We start from the raw sequence: 23,519 nt of genomic DNA on the forward strand, positions 1-23,519 counted from the left end.
GGGTCTATGTTCTACCTCCGGGAAGAGGTGGCAATAAGCCAGGCTTGAAGGATTTGGCCACGTGGAAAACAGGACAACCAGTCCCAGCAAAATCTGGAAACCATGTGCTTGATTATGAGTTGTTTAAACCTCTGCCCATTAGCCCCATTAAACATAGGGAGAAAATTTCACAGGTTCACAGAATTAAGAAAGATGACAAGTAAGCCAAAGCCTGGCTATGGTGAGGGAGCCCAGCCGTTTCCATGGAAACAGTAACCGGGTCCCAGGTAGGTGAGATCTCGCGGTGCTTGACCTGGCGGAAGTGACGTTAGGCCGCGCTCGCGGCCCTCTGGTGGATCGCCGCGGCCCCTCCTCCCAGAGCGGCCGCCTTTTCCCGCGCGAGCCGCCTCTGCCGCTCGGGCCGCCCGGGGGAAACATGGCGTCCGCCCTGGAGCAATTCGTGAACAGTGTCCGACAGCTCTCGGCTCAAGGTGAGGCCCTGGGCCGCCGGGCTGAGCCTGGGCGGGCCCTCTGGGCCCTGGGGACGGGCCTGTACCCCCAGCTTCCAACGCGGAGGGCTGGGACCGCCCTGTTAGCCCCGAGCTCGTCTCAGGGGCTGGGCTCGGGGTCGCGGTGCTTAGATCAGGGGGGCTCGAGCACGGCTGCGTTTAAAACAGCCCCTCGCGCTCTCGGACTCTGTTGCCCCCGCCCGTCGGCCCGTGCACTCGGCCACCCGGCCTACTCCCCGCCCTCGGGCCGCCCGCACTCTCCTCCCCCCAGCCCGGGCCTCTTTCACCCGGGCGCTGCGCTTGACAGTTTGGGGGCGGTGACTTCCGCCAGACGCCTTCGCGAGCACCCATTGGCCCCTCGGCCCCCCCTCGCCTGCGGTGATTGGTGCTCCTTCTCGTCTGTCCCGGCGACCGCCTGGCCACCTCCAGACTAGGCCGCGGGCAGCAGGCGCGAGGCGAATCCTTTCTGGGTGCCTGGCTCCGGGCTCGCCTTCTCCCGCCCGGGCCCTGGAAACCTCCGCGTCTATTTTAGTCCTTCAGAATGCGGAGAGAGCTCTCGCTCGTAGCACTCCGTTTCTGGGGGTGGTGTTTGTGACCATTATTACTTTGCCCATAACTTTCATGCTTTTTGGTTCATCTCAGCACCTGAATAGAGAGCCCTGGGCTCAGAATTAAAGTAATTAGCTGCCAGCTGTGAAGGCTCCCAGTTTCTCCATCTGAAAAATAAAAATAATCCCCTCTACATAGTTGTTAAAATTGAATGAGAGAAACCTAGTGAAAGCATGTGGAACAGTGCTTATTATATGAGGTGCAGTAGATAAAGTTGCAAATGTTAATGTTAATTTAATTTAATTGCAAATGTTAATGGCCATTAATTTGTAAAGTTCTAGATGCTGCGTGACCTTGAATAAATCACTTTAATCGCCTGGGTCTTATTTCCATTCCTGAGAGTAGAGTGGTGCTCTCCCTCTCATAACTTTTAACTGCTCTGCTTAATGAAATAATTGTCTTGCCTTTTCTTTACTGATAGAAATTAGTCTCACAGGTAAAGAAAGCCCAGGCTTGTAGTCTGTGTGAATGAAGAATCCATTTGTGTCACAAGCACTTAAGTGTCTGCTTCCTGGGATGTGTGATTAGAAGATTTGAGTTGAAATCTGTCAGTCACTTTATGTGTGAGCCTCTTAATTTCCCTGGGCCAGTTTTTTCAATTACAAAATGGTAGTAGGACTGTTGTGAGCATCAGGTAGGATCGCTTACCTGAAAGCCTTGCATGCATGCTCTGTGCAAGACAGCGTTAGGAGAGTATGTCAGGCAGAGATAAAAACGATTCTTTCACTGCCCATGACTTCTGTGCCTCAGGCTCAGTACCAGTATGATTGTTCAGAATGTTCTAACATGACCATTAAGTGGAAGGAATGTCAAAATCTCCTGCTTCCTCTGGAGGAAATTTCATTTGTCAGATCTCTGTTTGGGTTCTTCAAATGCATCCAATCGCACTTAAACTTACTTTTGACCCTGTGCTAGTTAACTATCTGATAATTTCATAATGAACCAGCTTTTAAGTCTTTTCTCAGTTTTGCTTATTTAATTGGGGGAGAAAATAATGAACTGAGATATTCTGGGTATTTGAAATTGTAAATGTATTTAAACTAGTGGGGGAAAGTCAGATTATTTAACTAGAAGAAGCGATTTCATACTTGCTAATGAAATCCATAATAAAATGGTGAAATGGCATTTCCCAAGTAAACTTATGTTACTATCTTGAAACTTGATACCTAATAAGATCATTAATTTTTTTTTCTTGTTTTGCAGTGCATGTGATAATAATGGAATATTTTTGGTGAATATTAAACGTATTTCAACATAGAAACATGAGAAATTAAAGTTTCTAGCTACAGTCAAATGAGTTTTAACCATATCCTGTTTTTGGTTTTTTTTTTAAGATTTACTTATTTATTTGTACAAACATTGGGTACAGTCAGAAGCGCGGGAGGGTGAGAGAATTCACCAGAGCCAGAGCGGGGAGCAGAGCAGGCAGAAGGACCGAAGTACACTGCTGAGGGGAGCAGCGGGCGGCAGGAGAGGTCTGTGCGCCATGTGGGACCCTCCTCTGGTGGCCGGGGAGCAGCCGGGGATCGAACCAGCGCTGCAGAGGCTGCAGGCAGCTTTGCAACCCAGCGCTCAACCACTGCGCCACCGGGGAGGCCCTTAACCATATACTGTTTAATTTTTTTTTTCTTTAATAAGAAAAATCTTCAGTTACTAAATAGAAATGGCTGGTATGGGTAGTTGACGTTCAAAATGTGAAAGAACTGAAGGAGGAAACTAAAGAGATTAGTATGTGGGGTTTTATATAGTACCCTACCATCTGTAGAAAGATGGAGGAATTTTGGAGTAGTGGAGTGTGGCTGTGGTGTCTTAGAATAACCCATTAAAATCAGTGCGTCTACTTCACATTACCAATTTGAGCCTAATTAGATTCTGTACTTATTTGTTAAACCTTAACATTGGAATGTAGGGGGGAAACTCAGTGGATCAACTGGGATTAATTCAGCAAGCTTGTTGGTTGATTGGCTGCTGAGCAGGTAGTGTGTTCTGAAGCTGGAGAAAGGAGACAGTCTCCACCTGCATTTATATTGAATTACTTAGCCACCACAATTCCTGGTGTGCAGAGAGCAGAACTATCCAGGTTAGCCAAGGGAAAGGGAGGGGATTAGATGAGGGTCCAGGAAGGTCCAGGCTGAGTGTTAAAGGAAGAGCAGGAGTCTGATAATGAAGGGAGGTGGGGACGAAAGTGAAGGAGGAAACACTAAGCAAGGAGAACAGCATAAATAGAGGCAGAACTGTGAGAGATCCTGGAATGATGATTGCATTTTCTGTGTTAGGTTTGAACAAAGACTAGAGGTGTAAAGGGAAGTAGTAGGAGGGCAGCCTGGGGGTGCAGTGTGTGTGTGTGTGTGTGTGTGTGTGCGCGCGCGCGCGCCCACATGCCCTTGAATATTACTGTTTAAATATGACTGAGCTGAGGCATTTGGATTTCAAGTTATCAGAGTAATTGGATTGACTTTCGTTTTAGAAAGATCACACAGGTACCAGTATGGAATGTGGGTTGGAGGACAGAAAGGTAGAAGTAGTCAAACTATTTAGAAGATCTATGTCAGACCATTTGGAAGATTACAGTGTACTCCAGACAAGAAATGATAAGCATGTGAATTAAAAGAGGGAGAGAAAGGATTAGAACTGAGGCATTTTTGAAGTAAAATTAAATCATATTTGATGACATTTGAGATGTAGAGGGGGAAATGAAGGTGGTGGTTCTGTGTTCTATATAGTTATGTGTTCATTTCTGACGTAGGGGGCTAGAAAAGAGAATGGAGGAAAAGGAGACTTTGCGGGTCAGAGGGCAATGGGAGGTGTGGTTTTGAGGTTCTTCTCTCACCCATTGGGTGCTCATCTGAAATGAAGGGGATAGAAGAAATAATCCTTAGGCACTTCTTGCTCTCAGGTGTAATCTGTGGTTAGACTTCTTCAGTTTGGTTAATGCTATAACTCAATGGTCGTGTTATTCTTGTTTTCCAGGGCAAATGACTCAGCTTTGTGAACTGATCAACAAGAGCGGGGAACTCCTTGCGAAGAACTTATCCCATTTGGACACTGTGCTCGGGGCTCTGGATGTACAGGAGCATTCCTTGGGTGTCCTTGCTGTTTTGTGAGAGGCCTCTTTTATAGTTTCATGCTTGTTAAGAACACTCTGCACTTTCTGACTTTTTTTCTTTTGGTCTAAAAGTAAACCCTGTAAACATTGAGCTCTTTTACAAAACTAAAGTCACATCATAGTAGTTACATTTTGCTCACCCAGCTCATCATTTATACACATTTTGAAATTTTGAAATGAATGGCCCTCTCAAACGTGGGCACTGTAGTTTGCATTTGTAAGGCTTTTATTCACATTTTCTTTTTTTTTTTAAGATTTATTTATTTATGCATACAAGAGCTGGGGTATAGGCCAGAGGTGCAAGGGGTGAGAGGATTCACCAGAGACAGAGTGGGGAGCAGAACAGGTGGATCTACTGAAATACACTGCTGAGGGGAGCAGCGGGCAACACAGGAAAGGTTTGCTGTGCCATGTGGGTCAGCTTCCTAGACAGGAATCAAACTCGTGCTGCAGTGACTGCGGATAATATCGTAATGCTGAGACTTACCCCTTGCGCCCCCAGAGAGGCCCATTCACATTTTCTAGCTTGGAAAGAAAATAAAGAAAAGTGGTAGAACAGGGTACAGTGGAATATACTGAATGAAATTACCAATGATTCAAAGCAGTATTGCTTCAGATTACTTTCATAAATTTAAGCTATTTAAGATAAAACTAAACAGACCTTATTTCCATGAGGGTTCCTATAACTTTATATACTTAACAGTAGAATTGGTTTTTTCCTTGATGTTCTCATGTCATTAATTGGGGTGTTAGAGTTGTTGTGAAAGGTGAAATAATATATAGAAACTTAGAAGAAATTGACCTAAAAGTGAGGGTTTGTCTTCACTCACACTCGATCTCATAGACGAAGATATGTGTCAGGAAGAATTTAGAGGAGAAACTGTCAGAATGTGCCACATCTGGTAATTTACATGTAAGATAATTAAAATGAAATAAAGATTTTCCAACGTGAATACCCTAGGAGGTCACTCTCCTGGGCATAGGGGAGCACAGGGCAGTGCCCCATGATGTATGATCCCTTACCACAATGTTGGAGGTAAAGCTGGGCTTTGAGTCTGCACCTGCATATTCCTCCAGCTTCTCAGAGTCCTGCGGACCATGACAAGCCATGCAGGAAACATCTAGTATATTAAAATTTTACACGTAAGAAAGATTGTAAATATGATCTTAATCTTTTTATTTAAAAAAATAGAAATAAAGATTCAGTTGCTTGGTGGTACAAGCCACATGCACCTACTGTGTGGGACAACACAGTTATATACCACTTCCATCATGACAGAAAGCCCTGCTGAGAAATGTAGTCAGTGAAGATTTCTTAAACTATGTCTCTGTCTTGATTATACAAAGAAACCAGGCTGGAGAATCTTGTAGACTCTGGCTGTTCGTTTTTAAAAATCCTGTGCCTCATTTCATTTCATGCCCATCTTTGGAAACAAGATGGGCTTCTGGCCTAAGTTGCTTCCATATTTATCCTTCCTCCTCTTTCTTTCCCCATCTCCCCTGCAAATTATCAGGATAATGGGTTCTTTTCTCTTTTTTTCTAGGTTTGTGAAGTTTTCTATGCCCAGTGTTCCTGACTTCGAAACGTTATTCTCACAGGTTCAGCTTTTCATCAGTACTTGTAATGGGGAGCACATTCGATATGCAACAGACACTTGTAAGCTAAACATCGTATTGTTCTTTTCCACTAATGTGTTTGTTTCCTACTGAATGCATTTTTATTTTCAATATTTTGTTATTATGTCTAGTTGCTGGGCTTTGCCATCAGTTAACAAATGCGCTTGTGGAAAGAAAACAGGTAAGAAATGTTACTTAAGTAGTTATAGTTCTTTCATATATCTAACTTACCTAGTGAACTAGTTTGTTAAGGTTCCAGGTTAGTAGTAAGAATCCTAACACTTAGATATATGTGATTACGTTAGAACACGCAAAACATTTGGTGTCAGAACAGCTAGCCCTCCATCGGGTGAGGACCCTGAGATGCAGGGAGAAGTGGTCCCCCAGGTGAGGTTGCTGCTATTGGCTATTGCTTCTGGTTTTTGAAACTACCCTTCTAGTGTCCTTTATTTTGTAAAATGTTTCATTTTTTGTTTGTCTAAACTTTTAACTTTTGGTTATGGTACTTTTAAGCTTTATAAAAAGTTGCAAGATTAATATAAAGAATACCCAGGCCTCCCCGGTGGCGCAGCGGGTTGAGCGCAGCTCTGTGAGGCTGTCCACAGCCTCTGTGGCACCCGTTGGATTCTGGCCTGGCCGGGGAGATTCCCACATGGCACGACAGACCTCTCCTGTCTCACCCACTGCTCCCACCAGCAGTGTATTTTGGTCCTTCTGCCTGTTCTGTTCCCCACTCAGTCACTGGTAGATTCTCTCACCCTCCTGCACCCCTGGCCTGTACCCCAGTGCTTGTATAAATAAATACATCTTTTTAAAAAATAATAATATAAAGAATTCCCATGTGTTCTTTATCCAAATTCTCCAGGTACTTTTTTCTCTTTCTGAGCTTTTGGGGAGTAAATTGGAGATATGAGTCCCTTACCCTAAATAATGATTGTTTCCAAAAAATTAGGACATTCTCTCATGTAACTATAACATAATGATCATCAACTTTAGGGGGTAAACACTGATATAAGCATTTAATCAATAAATAGTTATATTCAGACTTTACCAGCTGTTTCACCAATGACCTTTATAACAAAAAGTTTCATATTATGAGTTACATGTATTTTCATGTCTTTTTAGTCTCTTTTAATCTGGATCAGAACTTTGGTCTTTTATCTTTTGTAATATTGACACAAATTAAAATTTAGGTGTTTCTTTTTGATTTGAAATGAACTTTAAGATTAGTGGTTTGAAGGAAACTGAAAACAGAAAGAGCCAGCTGGTGTTTTTGTTGGATAAATTCTGGTTCGTAAGAGATGTTTTAAAAAAATCCACAAGTCTTTACTGAAAAAACCATGTAAGTTACTCAATTATTTTGTGGTCACATCTCCTAGCTAGAAACTATACCTCACGTGAAATTTGGTCTCCTTATTTATAATCGGGGCAGGAAACAGTCCATTTATAACTTGTGGTATCAGTTTCAAGCAATTTACTATCAGGTAAAAGATGTCATAGAGAATTTGTAGTTGATACCTAGACTGTCCCTTGGGAAAGGCCAACTTTCTTATCCACAATTAAGTTTCAGTTAATGTAGTATTCATCATCAAAAATTTGAATGATTTTTGGCCTCCCTGGTGGCACAAAGGGTTAAGACACAACCTATGAAGCTATCTGCAGCCACTGCAGCATGAGTTTGATACCCAGCCAGGAAGCTACCCACATGGCACAACAGACCTCTCCTGACTCATCCACTGCTCCCCTCAGGAGTGTATTTCAGTCATTTTGCCTGTTCTGCTCCCCACTCTGTCTCTGGTGAATCCTCTCACTCCTCACACCTCTGGCCTGTACCCTATATCTTGTATGCATAAATAAATAAATCTTTAAAAAAAATGTTTTTTTTTAATTTGAATGATTTTTATTTGTGAAAATAATGAACACTTGAGAAAGTATTATAATACTGCTTTTAATTATTGATCTTTGTAAAAATAGCTTTATGATTTAAAAAATGGCGCTAAATTACTCCAAATATCATAGTTTCAGAAAACATTTTCTGACTGAATAGGATCGGAAATTTCCTGAAAGAGTATGGAAACCTCATATTGTTATTTAAAGGAACCTATCAATTAGTGTTGTTTTTTATTTGTAAGTGACAACATAAGATCCAATGTGCTGCCAACTTTGAGAACTTATCTGAAAGAGATGTCATTTCTGACAGCCCCTGCGAGGAATTGGTATCCTTAAGCAAGCCATAGACAAGATGCAGATGAATACAAACCAGCTGACCTCAATACATGCTGATCTCTGCCAGGTAAGTTACTAAAGAGTGTAAATCATTGATCCAGAGGTGGAAGATTGGTTGTGGGTTTGCTCTACACCAGATGAGATAGTAAAGGCAATTTAGTGGAGGCTGTAGTATGTTCTATTACATTAGTAAAGGAATTTTCAGGAGGCTCTGGGATGGCAACTATAGAATGGGGCTCAGCTGGTAAACTTGTGATGTGAGCAGAATAGTGTAATTAATACTTGTGATGTTTTTAAAAATCCCAACTCATTTTTCAGGAATTGTGGAACCTAAAAATAAGCACAGCAACTTCTTATATCTTAAAGTGTTATTTATTTTATTTGTTTCAAAATCCAGAAGACAAAAGAGAGGGTGTATATAATGAACTCTCCCTAACACACTGTTTGCTAGCCACCCAGCAACTCTTCTCTCCAAAGGAAACCAGTGATAGTAGTTTCTTGTGTATCCTTCCAAAGAATTTTATGAACATTCATGCAAACTGTTTATATATATGTATATATATATTTTACACAAATAGTAGTAATATATACATGTTCTTATGGATTTTACTTTTGTCTGCTCAATAAGTCTTGGAGACGATTCCATATCAGTGATTCACAGCTGCAGAGGGATCCATAATATGAGTTTAACCAGTCCCTGAGGAGTTTTTCGATTGTTTCCTTATTGAATAACATGTTACATGGATTATTTCAAATGCATGTTTTAGTTTCAATTGAAGATATATATGCTTTCTTTATTTTTATTTTTGCTTTATTTTTAAAAAACCTGTAGTTGAATTCATTATTCATATGGTGAAAGTGCACTAATCTTAAGTGCACAGGAGTTTGTATCACCATCATCCAGAGACAGAACTTTGCCATGTATTTGCTTGCTTGACTTGCATGGTTTCCTGTATACACTTAAGTAAAGGATTCAGAAATTGAAAAGAAGTGCTTGAAGAAAAGATTTTCCTTTTTTTCTCCCATACCATGCTGGTCTATTTCCTTTCAATAGTTCAGCTGGGAGAAAAAGGACACACTTGTTTGCCTATCTGTAAACAAATGGGGGACTTTGATTCATCTGTGTAGTGCTTTATCTAATAGCAGCTTCATCTTTTGTAAAGAAATGCTATTTTAATCTGAATGCTTAAGTAAATGAGTATCAGCATGTAGATCATTTTGATGAATAACATATAAAACAAAATATCATTTTCTTGAACTTTCTAGAATACAAATTTGTTTCTTCTGCTAAAGCCTTCCAAGTTAAAATTAAAATGATGATTTAATAAAAAATTTTCACAGCTTTGTTTGCTGGCAAAATGCTTTAAGCCTGCCCTACCATATCTTGATGTGGACATGATGGATATTTGTAAAGAGAACGGAGCCTATGATGCAAAGCACTTTTTATGTTATTATTATTATGGAGGAATGATCTATACTGGGCTGAAGAACTTTGAAAGAGCACTCTACTTTTATGAACAGGTAATCACCTCTCTAAATGTCCCTGGGGTTATTTTGATTTGTGTGATCAAAGAAGTCCCTTTTGGCTTACAACTGGATGAGGCTGAGCCCAGGCCTGTGAGTCTGAGGTGAGGTTCTTTCAAAGACCATGCTAACTAAATGGTGGTTATCTGCTCCTTAGTTGGAGCAGTAGTAGTGGAGGGAAGAGGACCAATTGGTGAGGTCTAATTTAGATTCTGCTGCTTGCACCCTAACTGTACATCTCTACCTTTATAGATTCCTTTGTGTGTAGAGATGAGATTGAACTGAATGGTCTTTGAAATTTCTTCTTCTAAAGCCATATATGATATTTTGTTAAGTTTTATTTTAACAAGTGAAATATTCTCTAGTCTCATGGTTCAAAATTCAAAGTACACAATGAAAAGTCCCTTCCACTTTAGTCTGTGTCTATGTAATGGTTTGTGTTAGGAGATATACTACACAATTATATAGAATATGCTGGAAGTTTATTCAATAGTCTGTAAAAGATATACGGTATTAACTAATACCAATGTTTTGAGGCAAATTCATCAGATGTTCCTATTTTATTCATAACACACTTAAGTATGCCTAAATTTAAAGAGCTCACAGTTTTGTTTAAGTACTAACATCAGTACACACATGAAGATCTGTGACTGAGCATTGCCTCATTGAGTGGGGGCTGACAAGTACAGCAAAGGGGGTCTAGGGAAAGTTAGCAGAAGGTGTTCATGGGCAGGAACAGTGTCATTAAAGGATGTGTCTAAGCAGGTAAAATGTTCAGGGTGACTTCTCTGGAAAATTTACAAGCACATACTTCATAGCTGCTGAATGTACTATATTTTAATAACCCAATATAACTGATAATCTAGAAATATAAAGAAGATGTCGGCAATAAAAAGGGCAGGAAACTGCAATGTACTTAGAAAGTATTTCTATTGTGAATAGTTAAAATGTTAAAAAAAAAAGTTCCATATTTATAGACATAAACCTTTTACCCAAAAGTTCACTTATTTTCTCTTTTGCCCTAATGACAAGCATTGTCTAGGTCAGTCTTCCTGCCCCTGTGCTTTAATGATATGCATGCAATTATAGGTGGTATTGGTACTTTAATTCCAAAAGATGATGCTTTAAAAAGCCCAAAAGAAGGATGCACTTATTGGAAAAAATTCAGGTCATACAGCATTATACCAAACTAAAAGTGAAAACAAAAACTTCATTTTCTTACCATGCTGTGTATTAAATTAGCTAGTTACTGGTCCTTGATTGATGGACATGTAAGTAGAGTCTGCTGTTTTACTGTTGAAACAGTGTTTCAGTGTACCTGCATCCTTCTGCACTTACATGGGTGCAGGATATCTGTAGAGTAATCTCAAGAGAAATGCCTTTTTTACAGGTGCTCTGATTTGGATTTTGATTTGAAACATTTGAGTATCATAGTTTTCAATTCTTAACCTTCATAAATCCAGGAGAAAGAAAATGAAAGCTTAACAAGAGAAAGTATTTGCAAATACTATTTCTGATAAGAGGCTTATATCCAGAATATGCAGACCTCTTACAACCCAGTGGTAGACACTAAAATTTAACATTTCTCTGAAGAAGATATATAGATGACCAATAAAGACACGACTGGGTCCTCATCATTCCTTGTCATTAGGGAAATGCAAAACAAAACCACAATGTGATGCCATTTCACTGGATAAAACTTAAAATGAGATAGCCAGTAATAACAAGTATTGTTGAGGATGTGGAGAATTTGAAACCCGTCGTAATTGCCAATGGGATTGTAAAATAGTATGAAAACAGTTGGGGAGTTCCTCAAATTGTTAAACATAAAGTTACCGTATGACCCAGCATGTTTACTTGTAGGAGTATATCCATAATAAGTGAAGATAAATGTCCACACAACAATGTACACGAGTGCTCACAGCAGCGTTGCTCATAGTGGAATAGCGGGCAAGGTGGAAACAAGAATAAATGGTTTTGTATGCTTATACACTAGAATTAGGCACTGACACAAATTACAAGATGGATGAACCTTGAAAACATGTATTTATGCCATGTATATAAAATGTCCATACTAGGCAGACCCATAGACACATAAAGTAGAGATGGTTGCCTAGGATTAGGGGGTGGGGAAAGTAGGGAGTGACTTATACCTCAGAGACGTTATAAAACTAATACTAGCAGGACACCTAATGTAAGTATTGTTTTCTTAAAGTGGGACATGTGGTGGCTTGTTCTGGTGTGTTCTCTTCACACTATAACTAGTCTTCTCTTGCTCAGGCTATAACTACCCCTGCCATGGCGGTCAGTCATATCATGTTGGAATCATATAAAAAGTATATTCTAGTTTCTTTGATATTACTTGGCAAAGTACAACAGCTTCCGAAATATACATCTCAAATTGTGGGAAGATTCATTAAGGTGAGTTTTTAATAAAACCGCTTTCTTGGGTATCTTGTTAGGTCCAGATGGAAATTGTAGTGATACATAGCTCTGTAATTTTATTTTGTAATGAGTTAGCTCTCCTGGCATCTTCAAGTTAGCAGACAAGTATTAATTGTCTACTGGGAGTCTAGGAGCTGCAGTTGTGGCAGGTTCTCACATTCTGTCCAGTCCACACACTCTGACCCATTGTTTGGGATTCTCAGGAATCCATTTCTAATTGTGAAATAGATGCTCTGGTTTAAAAAAAACAGTGCAGAGGGTTAAAAGTTCATGATTGTTTTGATAACATTACCCTGCTCTTTGTAAAAAACTAGAATTCAGGATAGTTGAAAATCTTCGTGATGAGATTTTTAACCTATCTTGTTGAAGAGATCCAAGTGTCCTAAGAGCCCTATTCTGTTTTCCAGGGCTTTGGACTGTCTGGTCACGGACACAAGGGAAGGGAAGGTAGTTAAGAGAGCTCCTTCAAATCCCATGAAGAGTGATAGGCAGAGGAGGTTTAGGGTAACAGTTCTTAGTTCATTTTGGAGAATTCCTCAGTCTCCTTTAGGTGGCCCTTGAGCTGGCCTGTTTTGGAAAAAATGGTTTTTATAAATAAAGTGAGGTCTTTATGACTCAAGGGCATCATTCGTAAGACTTAGTAGCTTGTAATTATATTATAAATGGTGAACAGAACAGACTTTAGACTATGGGCTTGAATCTAGTTTCTACCTGTGCTCCTCTTGGACCACTGCCCCAATTGCTTAATATTTAAAGTAGAGATTAACATATAAAATGCCTAAAGCTCCTCCAGTTGTTAATAGGCCCTCAGCCACCTTTACTTCACTTGTTCCTGTCTTCTTATTGGCTCAAGTAGCTGTTGAAATGCATTTGGTGAGGTGTATATGTGTATGAGACAGAGTTGAGAATGATGGAAATTTTACCTCCTTCCCAATGTAATTTATCAATAGAAAAAAGAAAGAGCCACTGATAGAGGAATAAAAAGACATGTGTGCCTTTACTAAATGCAGTGTGCTTTCACCTGCTATGCAGTTATTTGCTTGGTACTACCAAGTTTTCTTGACAATAAATTTGTCAATAAATTCTCCATGCTGAATTTCTATCTTTGGTCTTAAAACAAGGAATTTGCTTTTGGTAAATAACAACTTGGTTTGTGGTTATGACAACATAGGATATTGAATGTACTTGTTAAAAAATAGTATCATGTTTTCTTTTGCTTTCTTTACAAGTTTTATTCCTCTAATGTTTTAATATGATTTTTCCCCCAACCTTCAAACCTTTAGCCTCTTAGCAATGCATACCATGAATTAGCACAAGTTTATTCAACCAATAATCCCTCAGAACTCCGCAACCTGGTAAATAAGCACAGCGAAACTTTTACTCGTGATAACAACATGGGTCTGGTGAAGCAATGCTTGTCCTCTCTTTATAAGAAGAATATTCAAAGGCTAACAAAGGTAAGGAAGATACTGCTCCCAGATGGCATCTTGTGACCCCCCCCTGGGCTGTTTCTCCTCTCTTTTCCTACTCAACACTGAGGAAGGAGGCACAGGAATAAAGTGTGATAGGGTTTCTATACTAAGAAAGAGTTCTTGCAGTTGATTTCTTAGAAAGAGTTTGATTTATACCTTTTGGTCTTTTCAGGGCTAGAGCAGGGTATTTGAGAAGAGGAACAGGTGCAAAGGAATACAGGTAGGAGATGCAGCTACCTGGGGATGCAGAGAAAGGTAGCCTGTGAGAGGGAAATAGCCCTTGGGCACATGGGTGTTGGTTACTGATGCAGGTCTAAGTGCCTGTGACTGGCCTTGGGCTCTCATGCTGTGCTGAGAACTTTTCCTTTTTTTTAACTTTTCCTTTGAGCACAGTATGACTCTGCCATTACTGCTCAGGCAAGGCTTGCATGAGCTATGTGCAGTTGAACCCTGAGAGATAAACCACTCACATTATTTTTACTTTCAAAGTGAAAATAACCTGATGGTTTTTGTTTCTAGGAAATAATACTTATAAAGTGTTCAAATGTACAGAAAAGAGTAAGAAGGAAGATGAAATTCTCCTTGAGTTAGGAAGGCATATGCTGCAAGTAATAGACTGTCTAAGAGCAATTTAAATAGGATTGCTTTTTTTTTCTCTTGATAAGTAGTATAGGCAGAAACAGCAGTTCATGCTGATGAGAGCATGGAAACTCTCTTCCTGTGCACATCTTCTGCTCCATATCAGCAGTGGTGGGTGAGGAAAGGGAGGAGCAAGAATGGGGATGTCTATTGTTAGGGGACCTAGCAATGGGGAGGGTCACTGGGCTCTGGATAGAGGAGGGGAAAGGATAATGGAGTTGTCAGTGTGAGGCCTTGAGAAACTGGAAAAGAGGGATGAGTAGGGAATGGCATGGAGGCAGGTAAACCAGGCAAAAGAAATGTCCCTCAAGGAAAAGAGGAAGGAAGGTGAGGAAGTGATCACTGATTGAGAGAAGTAACTCCTTCTAAGTACTTTAGAGAGAATAATTATAACTACCTGACTAACATAGAAAGCCAGAGAATTAGTAAAAGGTTAATTTCTAAGAGGAAAATAAAGAATGTGAAAGAGAAAGCAAGTCAAGAAAGATCAGAAACAAATGTAACCTGTCGGCCAGAGAAAAACCATCTGAACCCACAGGCTAAAAAAGATGAGGATCTAAGAGATTCAAGGATAGGAGCCTAATTTGGCCCACAAAATTTCTATTTGGTCCACTTGTTTGTGACTAGTACTTGAGATTTAGGTAAAACAATAAAAATGTTAAAGGTAAAAAACAGTGTATATTCCAAAAAATTATAGAAAATGTTAAGTAAAAGTTAAATGAAGAATGAGAACTTTAGAAAGTAGACATCACTGCAAAAAAGTCATCGGTTAACTATCTTGTGAAATAGTCAGCCACAGTCTATCACTTTAGAGTAAGCTGATAGTTTATACTTTTAGAAATCAGTGTAGAAAAGTGCAGTTTTTCTCTTGGATTGGATAAATCCAGAAAATGAGTTTGCCCAAACAGAAAGGGTGTGGGCGGTCAGTCCAAGCTGGGAAAGTGACTCCATGGTCATCACTGTCCTGCATCCTGTGTGTGCTGACTCATAGTTGATTGGGGTCCACTGCCCAGGGGACCTAAGGAAGGGCCATCCTAGCTGCTGGACAAGGATGTGTCTAGTCAGAAGATTAAGTCTTTGATGGTGGCACTTATGTTTTTTGATATCATGCTTCAGTGCCAGAATAATGAAAGGGTGGGGGGTAATGTCAAAGAATTTTGTAGCATTCTTAGTCTTTCTACTCAAAATCCAAAATGTAAAAAACTTTACAAGTCTCAATGGTACACTGTCAGTGTTGTGATGGGAACAGTGTCCCATAGCATTGCTAGCTGGAAGTCAACTAGGAACAAGGAGTTATTGCAAGGTGTTCAGTTTGCCACTCAGGTGGACTCTTTTCTAGATTCCTCTTTTCTGTCTGTGTATATATAAGTGCTCCCAATTAAATGTAATTGGGATCATATTCTATTTGCTTTTCTGTACCCTGCTCTTTTTGTTCAGTACGTCTTAAACCCTTTCCCATGGCAACGAAAGCCTATATAAGTTACCTCACATTATAGTCTGTTACACAGATGGATCGTCATCAACAGTTCTTTATTGATGGAAATTCAGGTGGAAGTTTTTATTCGTTTCAAAATAGGAAAAATCATAATTTTAGTATTTAGAAATGTTTACTTTTGAGTCCTCGTTTGTATTAAACTACTTATGTACGTCTTAAGATTAAAAATAATTTCATTTTCTTGGGTGCTACTCTGAGCTAAAGCATATGTAGATTTTTTTGTCATTGACTTACATGAATTTTTGAGATCAGGATTTTAACATACTCTGCTCTGAAAATACATTTGTTGTGAATAATTGCCTGCTGCCATGAAAAGAAGAGCTCTTTAATTTGTTCCTGAAAGGGAACATTTTCATCAGGTCCCAGGCAGAGCAGTGGTAAACCTGTGTTTCCTCCTAACCCCCCATTTATTTATATATTTTTGTTTGAATTTTGAGAGATGAATGTGGTATTTTCATTTTCTTTGATAATACATTTTAAATATAAAAATCAAGAGATGTAGTATCTCCATTCAGTTCCTATTACTTCAACCCCTTTTCTTTTCCTGTTACCCCATTTCTTTTCTTAGAGGCAAACCAAATATTACCAGTTTGTTGAGTATCCTTCTGGGGCATGTGCACGAGGAAGCACATATGCACTCAAGCATGTACATACACATCCTTCCCCTGTGTTTTACAGATGTTACTATTTTATATGCATCTCTGCATCTTCCTTTTTTATATTTAACAGTGTACATATCTTGGATACCTTTTCTGTTCATGAAGTGTCCTCATTCTTTTTAATATGTCTTACAATTGCATAGTAGTCCTCTCTTGATGGCCAGTGAGGTGGTCTCCTATCTTGTGCTCCCTCAGCAGCACTAACCTCCACATAGGTCATTTCAGACACATAAGAAAGTATGTGGATATATTTTTTTTTTAAAGATTTATTTATGCATACAAGAGCTGGGGTATGGGCCAGAGGTGGGGGGCAGGGGGTGAGAAGATCCACTAGAGACAGAGTGGGGAACAGAAAAGGCAAATTGACCAAAGTACACTGCTGAGGGGAGCAGCAGGCGAGTCAGGAGAGGTCTGCTGTGCCCTGTGGGATGCTCCCTGGCTGGCTGGGGGCCAGATATTGAACTCATGCTGCAGAGGCTGTGGACAGCTTCATAGGTTGTGTTTTAACCCCCTGTGCCACCAGGGAGGCCCCTGGATACATTTCTAAAGGCACTACTTTTGTAGAAAACTGAAAAATGAAACCACCAGGTTCATCAATTTCAAGTCATCATCACAAACAAGTAATTTTGTACAATAATGGAAAGTAAATTTTTAATATCAATAACTCAGAATTATGTACACATTTAGTAAAATTTCCTTTGTCTCTACTGTGGTTAATTCTGCTTTTGAATTTCAGACCTTTTTAACACTATCATTACAAGATATGGCAAGTCGTGTGCAGTTATCTGGACCTCAAGAGGCAGAAAAATATGTCCTACACATGGTAAGTGTTTTTATTTTTGAAAAGTTAATGAGTGAGTTTTTGTCCTTGACAAAGTGACAGGTGTTTATTATAGAAAACTTAAAAAAAGGTGAAGGGGGCATCCACAGTCAACCACAATGATCATTTTGATTTATTTCCTTAATCTCCATGGAGTTTCCAGTTACATGTACTCACATGATATATACACTTGTGTCCCATTTATGTTCCTTATTCTCATTGTCAGAGTTTTTGCAAACATTTAAAACACTTGTGAAATATTTCAAATGCGCAAAGAGGCATAAACTGGATGCTACTGGATATGCTGATGCATGATAAGGTCAAACGTGTATCTGTGTGTGGGCCAGGGCACTGCCACCTGCACTGAGAAAGGCCTGCTCAACTAGGCCATGTGCTTAGTGACATCATGGATTGTGGTCTGACTTGAGCTAGCTCCTTGTGGACAGTGCCAGCCCATGACTACATGCAGAGTAGTAGACACAAGGATGCTGAACAGACATCCACATACTTAGTGTCTGGTTTATGAGACTGTATACTGATATTAACAGAATACCTAATACCACTGCTTATCACTTCTCAGTTGCATTTTCCCACTCCAGATTTCACTGAGCATCACTTCATGACTGCAGAGTAACTCCCCAAGTTGATATATTATAATCTACCCGCCCATTTAGTTATATAAATACATGGCTGATCTGATCCACAAACCTATGTTCTCAGCCCAGGTCAGGCAAATCTTAGGTGTGGAAAGTCAGCATTCTACATTTTTCCATAGATGACCTCCCCTATGATTTCAGTAGCAATGCCATATCAGGATACAGAGTAAGAAAACTATGTTTCATTGTGATAATGGAGTATTTTCAGAGTTCAATGTAAAAAGTTTTGAGGTGGTTTTTTTTTTTTTTCCCTTTCTTTTAACATAACCCTCAAAATACACACCACACTCCAAACAAACATGACCAGTCTTACTTAACCAGCCTTGGAGTGCCCGCTAAGAGCACCTTGCTAACCCCAAATGGGTTATACAGAATGAATATGCTACAGGGTCTCCCCTAGGAACTCACACTTTATTGGTGCGTAAGAAGAAATACATAAGTCATAAGGGAACCAGCCAGGACGTAGAAAGAGAAAAAGCTTTGGACATCAAAGGAGGAGTGGGTTTTGAACAGTGCTTGACCAACCCAGATACGCCCTGACAGACTCTTGATTAATCAGGGGTGTTTTGTCTGCCAGGGCACATCTGGTAATGTCTTAAAATACTTTGGTTGTCACAACTAGGGGTGCTACTCAAATCTAATGGATAGAGGCCAGGGTGCTGCTAAACATCCTATAGCACACATAGGACAGTCTCCACAACAAAGAATTACCAGGTCTAAAATGTCAGTATTGCCAAGTTTGAAAAACCCTGCCCTAGAGCATAAGGTATATAAAGACGAGACTATATATTTTTAGAGTAGCTAGAGATCTATAGCAAAACTGAGTAGAAGGTACAGTTGACTTCCCATATGTCTCCTACCCCCACACATGCATAACTTCCCTGATTTTCAACATCCCCCACCAGAGGGGGGGGTCATATGTTATAATTGATGAACCTGCACTGAAAATCAGTCCATAGTTTACATTAGAGTTCAAGCTTGGTGGTGTACATTCTTTGGCTTTGGACAAATGTGTATCCACCATTATGGTATCTTGCAGAGTATTTTCACTATCTGAAAATCCTCAGTGCTCTAACTTTATATCCCTCTACTCTCTCTCCGACTCCTGCAACCACTCATCTTTTAATGTCTCCATAATTTTGCCTTTTCCAGAATGTCATACAGTTGAAATCCTACAGAATATAACCTTTTCAGATTGACTTCTTTCACTTAGTATAATGCATTTAAGGGTCTGCATGTCTTTTCATGGCTTGATATCTTATTTCTTTTTAGCACTAAGTAATATTCCATTATTTGTATATACCACATTTTACCTGCTCACCTTCTGAAGGAATTTTGGTGCCTTCAGATTTTGGCTATTATAAATGAAGATGCTATAAACTGTGGGCAGATTTTTGTGTGAACATATTTTCAGATTCTTTGGCTAAATACCAAGGAGTGTGATTGCTCAGTCATGTAGTAAGAATATGTTTAGTTTTTTAAGGAACTGCCAAACATTTTCCCAAGTTGGCTGTGCCATTTTGCATTCCCACCGGTAATGAATTAGAGTTCCTGTTGTTCCTCATCTTTATCAATTGGTGTTGTCAGTGTTTCAGATTTTGGACAGTCTAGTAGATATGTAATGGTTATCTTTTTGCTGTTTTAATTTGCATTTCCCTGGTGTCATATAACAGTGGAGCATCTTTTTTTTTTTTTTAAGATTTATTTATGCATACAAGAGCTGGAGTGTAGGCCAGAGGTGTGGATGTTGAGAGGATTTACCAGAGACAGAGTAGGGAACAGAACAGGCAGATTGACTGAAATACACTGCTGAGGGGAGCAGTGGGTGAGACAGGAAAGCTCTGTAGTGCCATGTGGACCAGCTCCCTGGCTAGCCGGGGATCAAACTCATGTTGTGCTGCAGTGGCTGTGGATAGCTTCGTAGTGCCGGGTCTCAACCCCTTGTGCCACCAGGCAGACCCTTGGAGCATCTTTTCACATGCTTGTTTGCCATCTCTGTCTTACTTTTTTGATGAAGTGTCTATTTAGGTTTTTGACCCATTTTTAATTGGTTTGTTTTCTTACTGATTTTTTTTTAAGTTCGTTGTATATTTTTATGTCTCTTGCAAGTATTTTTCCCCCTATCTTTGTTTGTCTTCTCATTCTCTTGACATTGTCTGTTGCAGAGCAATTTTATAATTTTAATGAAGTCCAGCTTATCAATTAGTTCTTTCGGGGCCTCCCCGGTGGCGCAGCGGTTGAGCGCTGGGTTGCGAAGCTGCCCGCGACCTCTGTGGCGCCGGTTTGATCCCCGGCTGCTCCCCGGCCACTGGAGGAGGGTCCCACAAGGCGCGCAGACCCCTCCCGCCGCCCTCTGCTCCCCTCAGCAGTGTACTTCGGTTCTTCTGCCTGCTCTGCTCCCCACTCTGGCTTTGGTGAATTCTCTCACCCTCCCGCGCTTCTGACTATACCCAGTGCATGTATAAAACAAAAACAAACAAACAAACAAACAAATAAATAAATAAAACATGCCTCTAAAATAAAATTAAAAAAAAATTAGTTCTTTCGTAGATTGTGCTTTTGGTGTTATATATTGGTTTTCTTCTAGGAGTTTTACAGTTTTGCTTTTTTTTTTTTAAAGATTTATTTATTTATACAAGAACTGGGGTACAGGTCAGAGGCACGGGAGGTTGAGAGAATTCACCAGAGACAGAGCGGGGAGCAGAACACGCAGATGGACCGAAGACACTGCTGAAGGGAGCAGTGGGCGAGGCAGGAGAGGTCTGCCACGCCATGTGGGTTTCTCCCTGGCCAGCTGGGAATCTAACTTATGCCGCAGAGGCTGTGGACAGCTTCACAGGGCAGCGCTCAACCCGCTGAGCCACCGGGGAGGCCCCAGTTTTGCTTTTTACATTTAGGTTATGATCCAGTTTGAGCTCGTTTTTAGGAAGGGTGCATAGTCTGTGTCTAGATTTTCTTCTTTTTGCATATGAATGTGTAATTTTTTCAGCACCATTTGTTGTAAAGACTCTCTTTGCTCAATTGCATCATCTTTGCTCCACTGTCAAATATCAGTTGACCGTTTTTATGAGAATCTATTTCTGGGCTCTATTCTATTCCATGAACCTACTTACTTTTTTTTTTTTTTTTTTTTTTTTGCCAACACCACACTGTCTTGAATAATGTAGCTTTACAGTTAATCTTAAAGTTGGGTAAGGTCAGTTCTTCATCTTTGTTCTTCTTCAATATTGTGTTGACCTTTCTAGGTCTTTTACCTCTCCATATATACTTCAGAATTAGTTTGTCAGTATCCACAAAATAGCTTGCTGGGGATTTTGGTTAAGATTGCATTGACTCTCTGGATGAAGTTGAGAAGAACTGATATGTTGACAATTGTGAGTTTCTTTACCCATGAACATGAAATACCTCTTTATTTAGTTCTTTTTGGTAGCCTCCATAATTTTGTATTTTTTTTTTTCATATAGGTCTTGTACACATATTTTTAGATTGATACTAAACATTTCATTGGGGCAGATGTTAATGTAAATGGCATTGTGTGTTTTTTTATAAAGATTTATTTTATTTATTTATGCATATAAGAGCTGGCATATAAGCCAGAGGGGCGGGGGTGGCAGGGGGGTGGGTGAGAGGACTCACCAGAGACAGAGTAGGGAGCAGAACAGGTGGATCAACTGAAATACACTGCTGATCGACTGAAATACACTGCTGAGGGGAGCAGTAAGTGAGACAGGAGAGGTCTGCTGTGCCATGTGGGTTAGCTCCCTGGCCAGGGATCGAACTCATGGCAGTGACTGCCAATAGCTTCATAGTGCTGAGACTTAACCCCTTGTGCCACCAGGGAAGCCCCTGCTTAGCATTTATAAGGGTGCCTACCTAGCACATAGTAAATGTTCAATATATATATGTGTTGAATAAATGTTTAAAAATACACATAAATTTATGTATTACTTTCTGTGCCCTCCCTTGATTATATCACCATATTTTTCACATAGTGTTTGATCTAAAATGCTTTCCTGATTTCTTTTTTCATAGATAGAAGATGGTGAAATTTTTGCAAGTATTAATCAGAAGGATGGTATGGTCAGTTTCCATGATAACCCTGAAAAATATAATAACCCAGCCATGCTTCATAACATTGATCAGGAGGTAAATATGAACATTGGGCTTTTGTTTTCTTGATTGATGTGTTAGGTGTTGTTTGAAATCTGGGTGATCTTAGTTTTGTATAGTATAGGTAGTTCCCAATTTACAGACATCTTCCTTCCTAGAAAGTTAATTTCAAAAAAGGCTGCTTAAAACTCACCATATAGTTATAGGTTAGATTTCCTATCTAGCTCATGAAAGCCTGCTTCAGCTCCTAAAATATGTGAAAGTCCTTACAATACAATTGTACCTAGACCCAGTCACCACTTTCAGAACCATGTTTCTGTAGTTAAAATACAGTTTCCAGTTGGAAGGTCAGGAAACAACTTTCTGTCAGAAGTGGGATATGTCAGGTGGCTGGAGGAGAAGAGGAAACCTGTCCCGAAGTTCCCTGTAGGCAGTAGCTGTGCACCAGAGTGGTCATCTCCTCCTGTGAGTCATCTCATATTCTGCCACTCTGGAGTCTGTGCCTGAGCTGGGCTTGCGTGTGTTTTTCTTGCCTCTGATAAGGAAAATGAATTAAACTAGACATTAAATCTCAGAAACCTTAAAAGAAACACATTATAGTGTACCTCCACGATCCTTGTTTTGCAACTCTAAGTTTTAAAAAAATGAAAATTGAGGACTTTTGTAACTTATTTGATGGTGAATGTTGTCTGAATCGATGTGTAATGTTTATCCCACTTGTGAATTTTTATTTTAGGTTTTGCAGCAAAAGATAATCTGATTGTGGGGTGCTTTGTGAGATAGCACTGGGATGTTACGGGATATGCAGTGAGCCTGTAGAATCCATAATAGTAGTCTAGGTTTCAAAGAATGTAATTGACCTAAGTCTGCTCCTAACCAGAAATGTGTCTATCAACAGATGCTGAAATGCATCGAGTTGGATGAGCGACTGAAGGCCATGGATCAGGAGATCACAGTGAATCCCCAGTTCGTGCAAAAGGTGATTAAGGTGACCCTCCCTAACTAGAAGTGGATTGGATAGAGAAGGGATGTTCCCAGATCATGAACATGAACTTGGTTTCAGATTAAATGTTTAGTTACCAGAAATTCTTGAAAACTTTATCACTGAGTTCACAGAGACACCTGTTGAGAGCATTTTCAAACGACTTGAAAATAATAAGTCTATTTAGGGATACATAGGCAAGTTCCAGGAATTGCCTCCTCTTCATTGTATACCTAATGCCTGCCTCTGGGAGGGACTAGGAGTGCTTGTTGGGGTCTGATGGGGAACCCTCGACAAAGGCAAACAAAATACACTACCTCACTTTCACCTTTACAGAGCATGGGATCACAAGAAGATGATTCAGGAAACAAACCATCCAGTTACTCTTGAAAATGACCTCCATCCTGAGTGAAACTAAAGAAGCTATCACCATGGCCAGTGACAAGAGTTAGGAGGGCAGCAGGGAGGACCACGCCTGTTTCACCTGGACATTAAGACATTACATCTTGTTTTGTTTTGACATCTTCAGTCCTATGTGCTTTCAGAAAACCATTCTCTCTGCAAAGAAAGAAAAAAAAAATTTAAACTTTAAAATCTGTTGTGGATTTATTTATCCTCAGATTAATGTTGTTACTGCATTAAATCTACATTTTTGTTTTAAACTACTTGAA

At 39.9% G+C, this 23,519-nt stretch overlaps 1 protein-coding gene across 3 annotated transcripts; it reads left to right on the forward strand.

Moving 5' to 3' along the window:
• Positions 1 to 415: 415 nt before the first annotated feature.
• COPS3 (COP9 signalosome subunit 3) lies at positions 416 to 23,513 on the forward strand (the record flags this gene model as incomplete). Of its 3 annotated transcripts, XM_084237222.1 has the most annotated exons (12): positions 416 to 470; positions 4,068 to 4,197; positions 5,748 to 5,860; positions 5,952 to 6,001; positions 8,021 to 8,113; positions 9,388 to 9,567; positions 11,851 to 11,991; positions 13,299 to 13,472; positions 17,017 to 17,103; positions 21,789 to 21,902; positions 22,765 to 22,845; positions 23,185 to 23,513. In XM_084237222.1, the coding sequence occupies 12 exons, from the start codon at positions 416 to 418 to the stop codon at positions 23,236 to 23,238; spliced, it is 1,272 nt and encodes a 423-aa protein (XP_084093348.1). In that variant the 3' UTR covers positions 23,239 to 23,513. The 3 variants fall into 3 exon arrangements, with proteins under 3 accessions (XP_084093348.1, XP_084093349.1, XP_084093350.1); XM_084237223.1 differs by lacking the exon at positions 13,299 to 13,472; XM_084237224.1 differs by lacking the exons at positions 416 to 470; positions 4,068 to 4,197; positions 5,952 to 6,001 and having other exon boundaries at positions 5,828 to 5,860.
• Between the last annotated feature and the right edge of the window lie 6 nt (positions 23,514 to 23,519).

This window comes from Talpa europaea (assembly GCF_964194135.1).
Source record: "Talpa europaea genome assembly, chromosome: 7".
NCBI classification, from domain to species: Eukaryota; Metazoa; Chordata; class Mammalia; order Eulipotyphla; family Talpidae; genus Talpa; species Talpa europaea.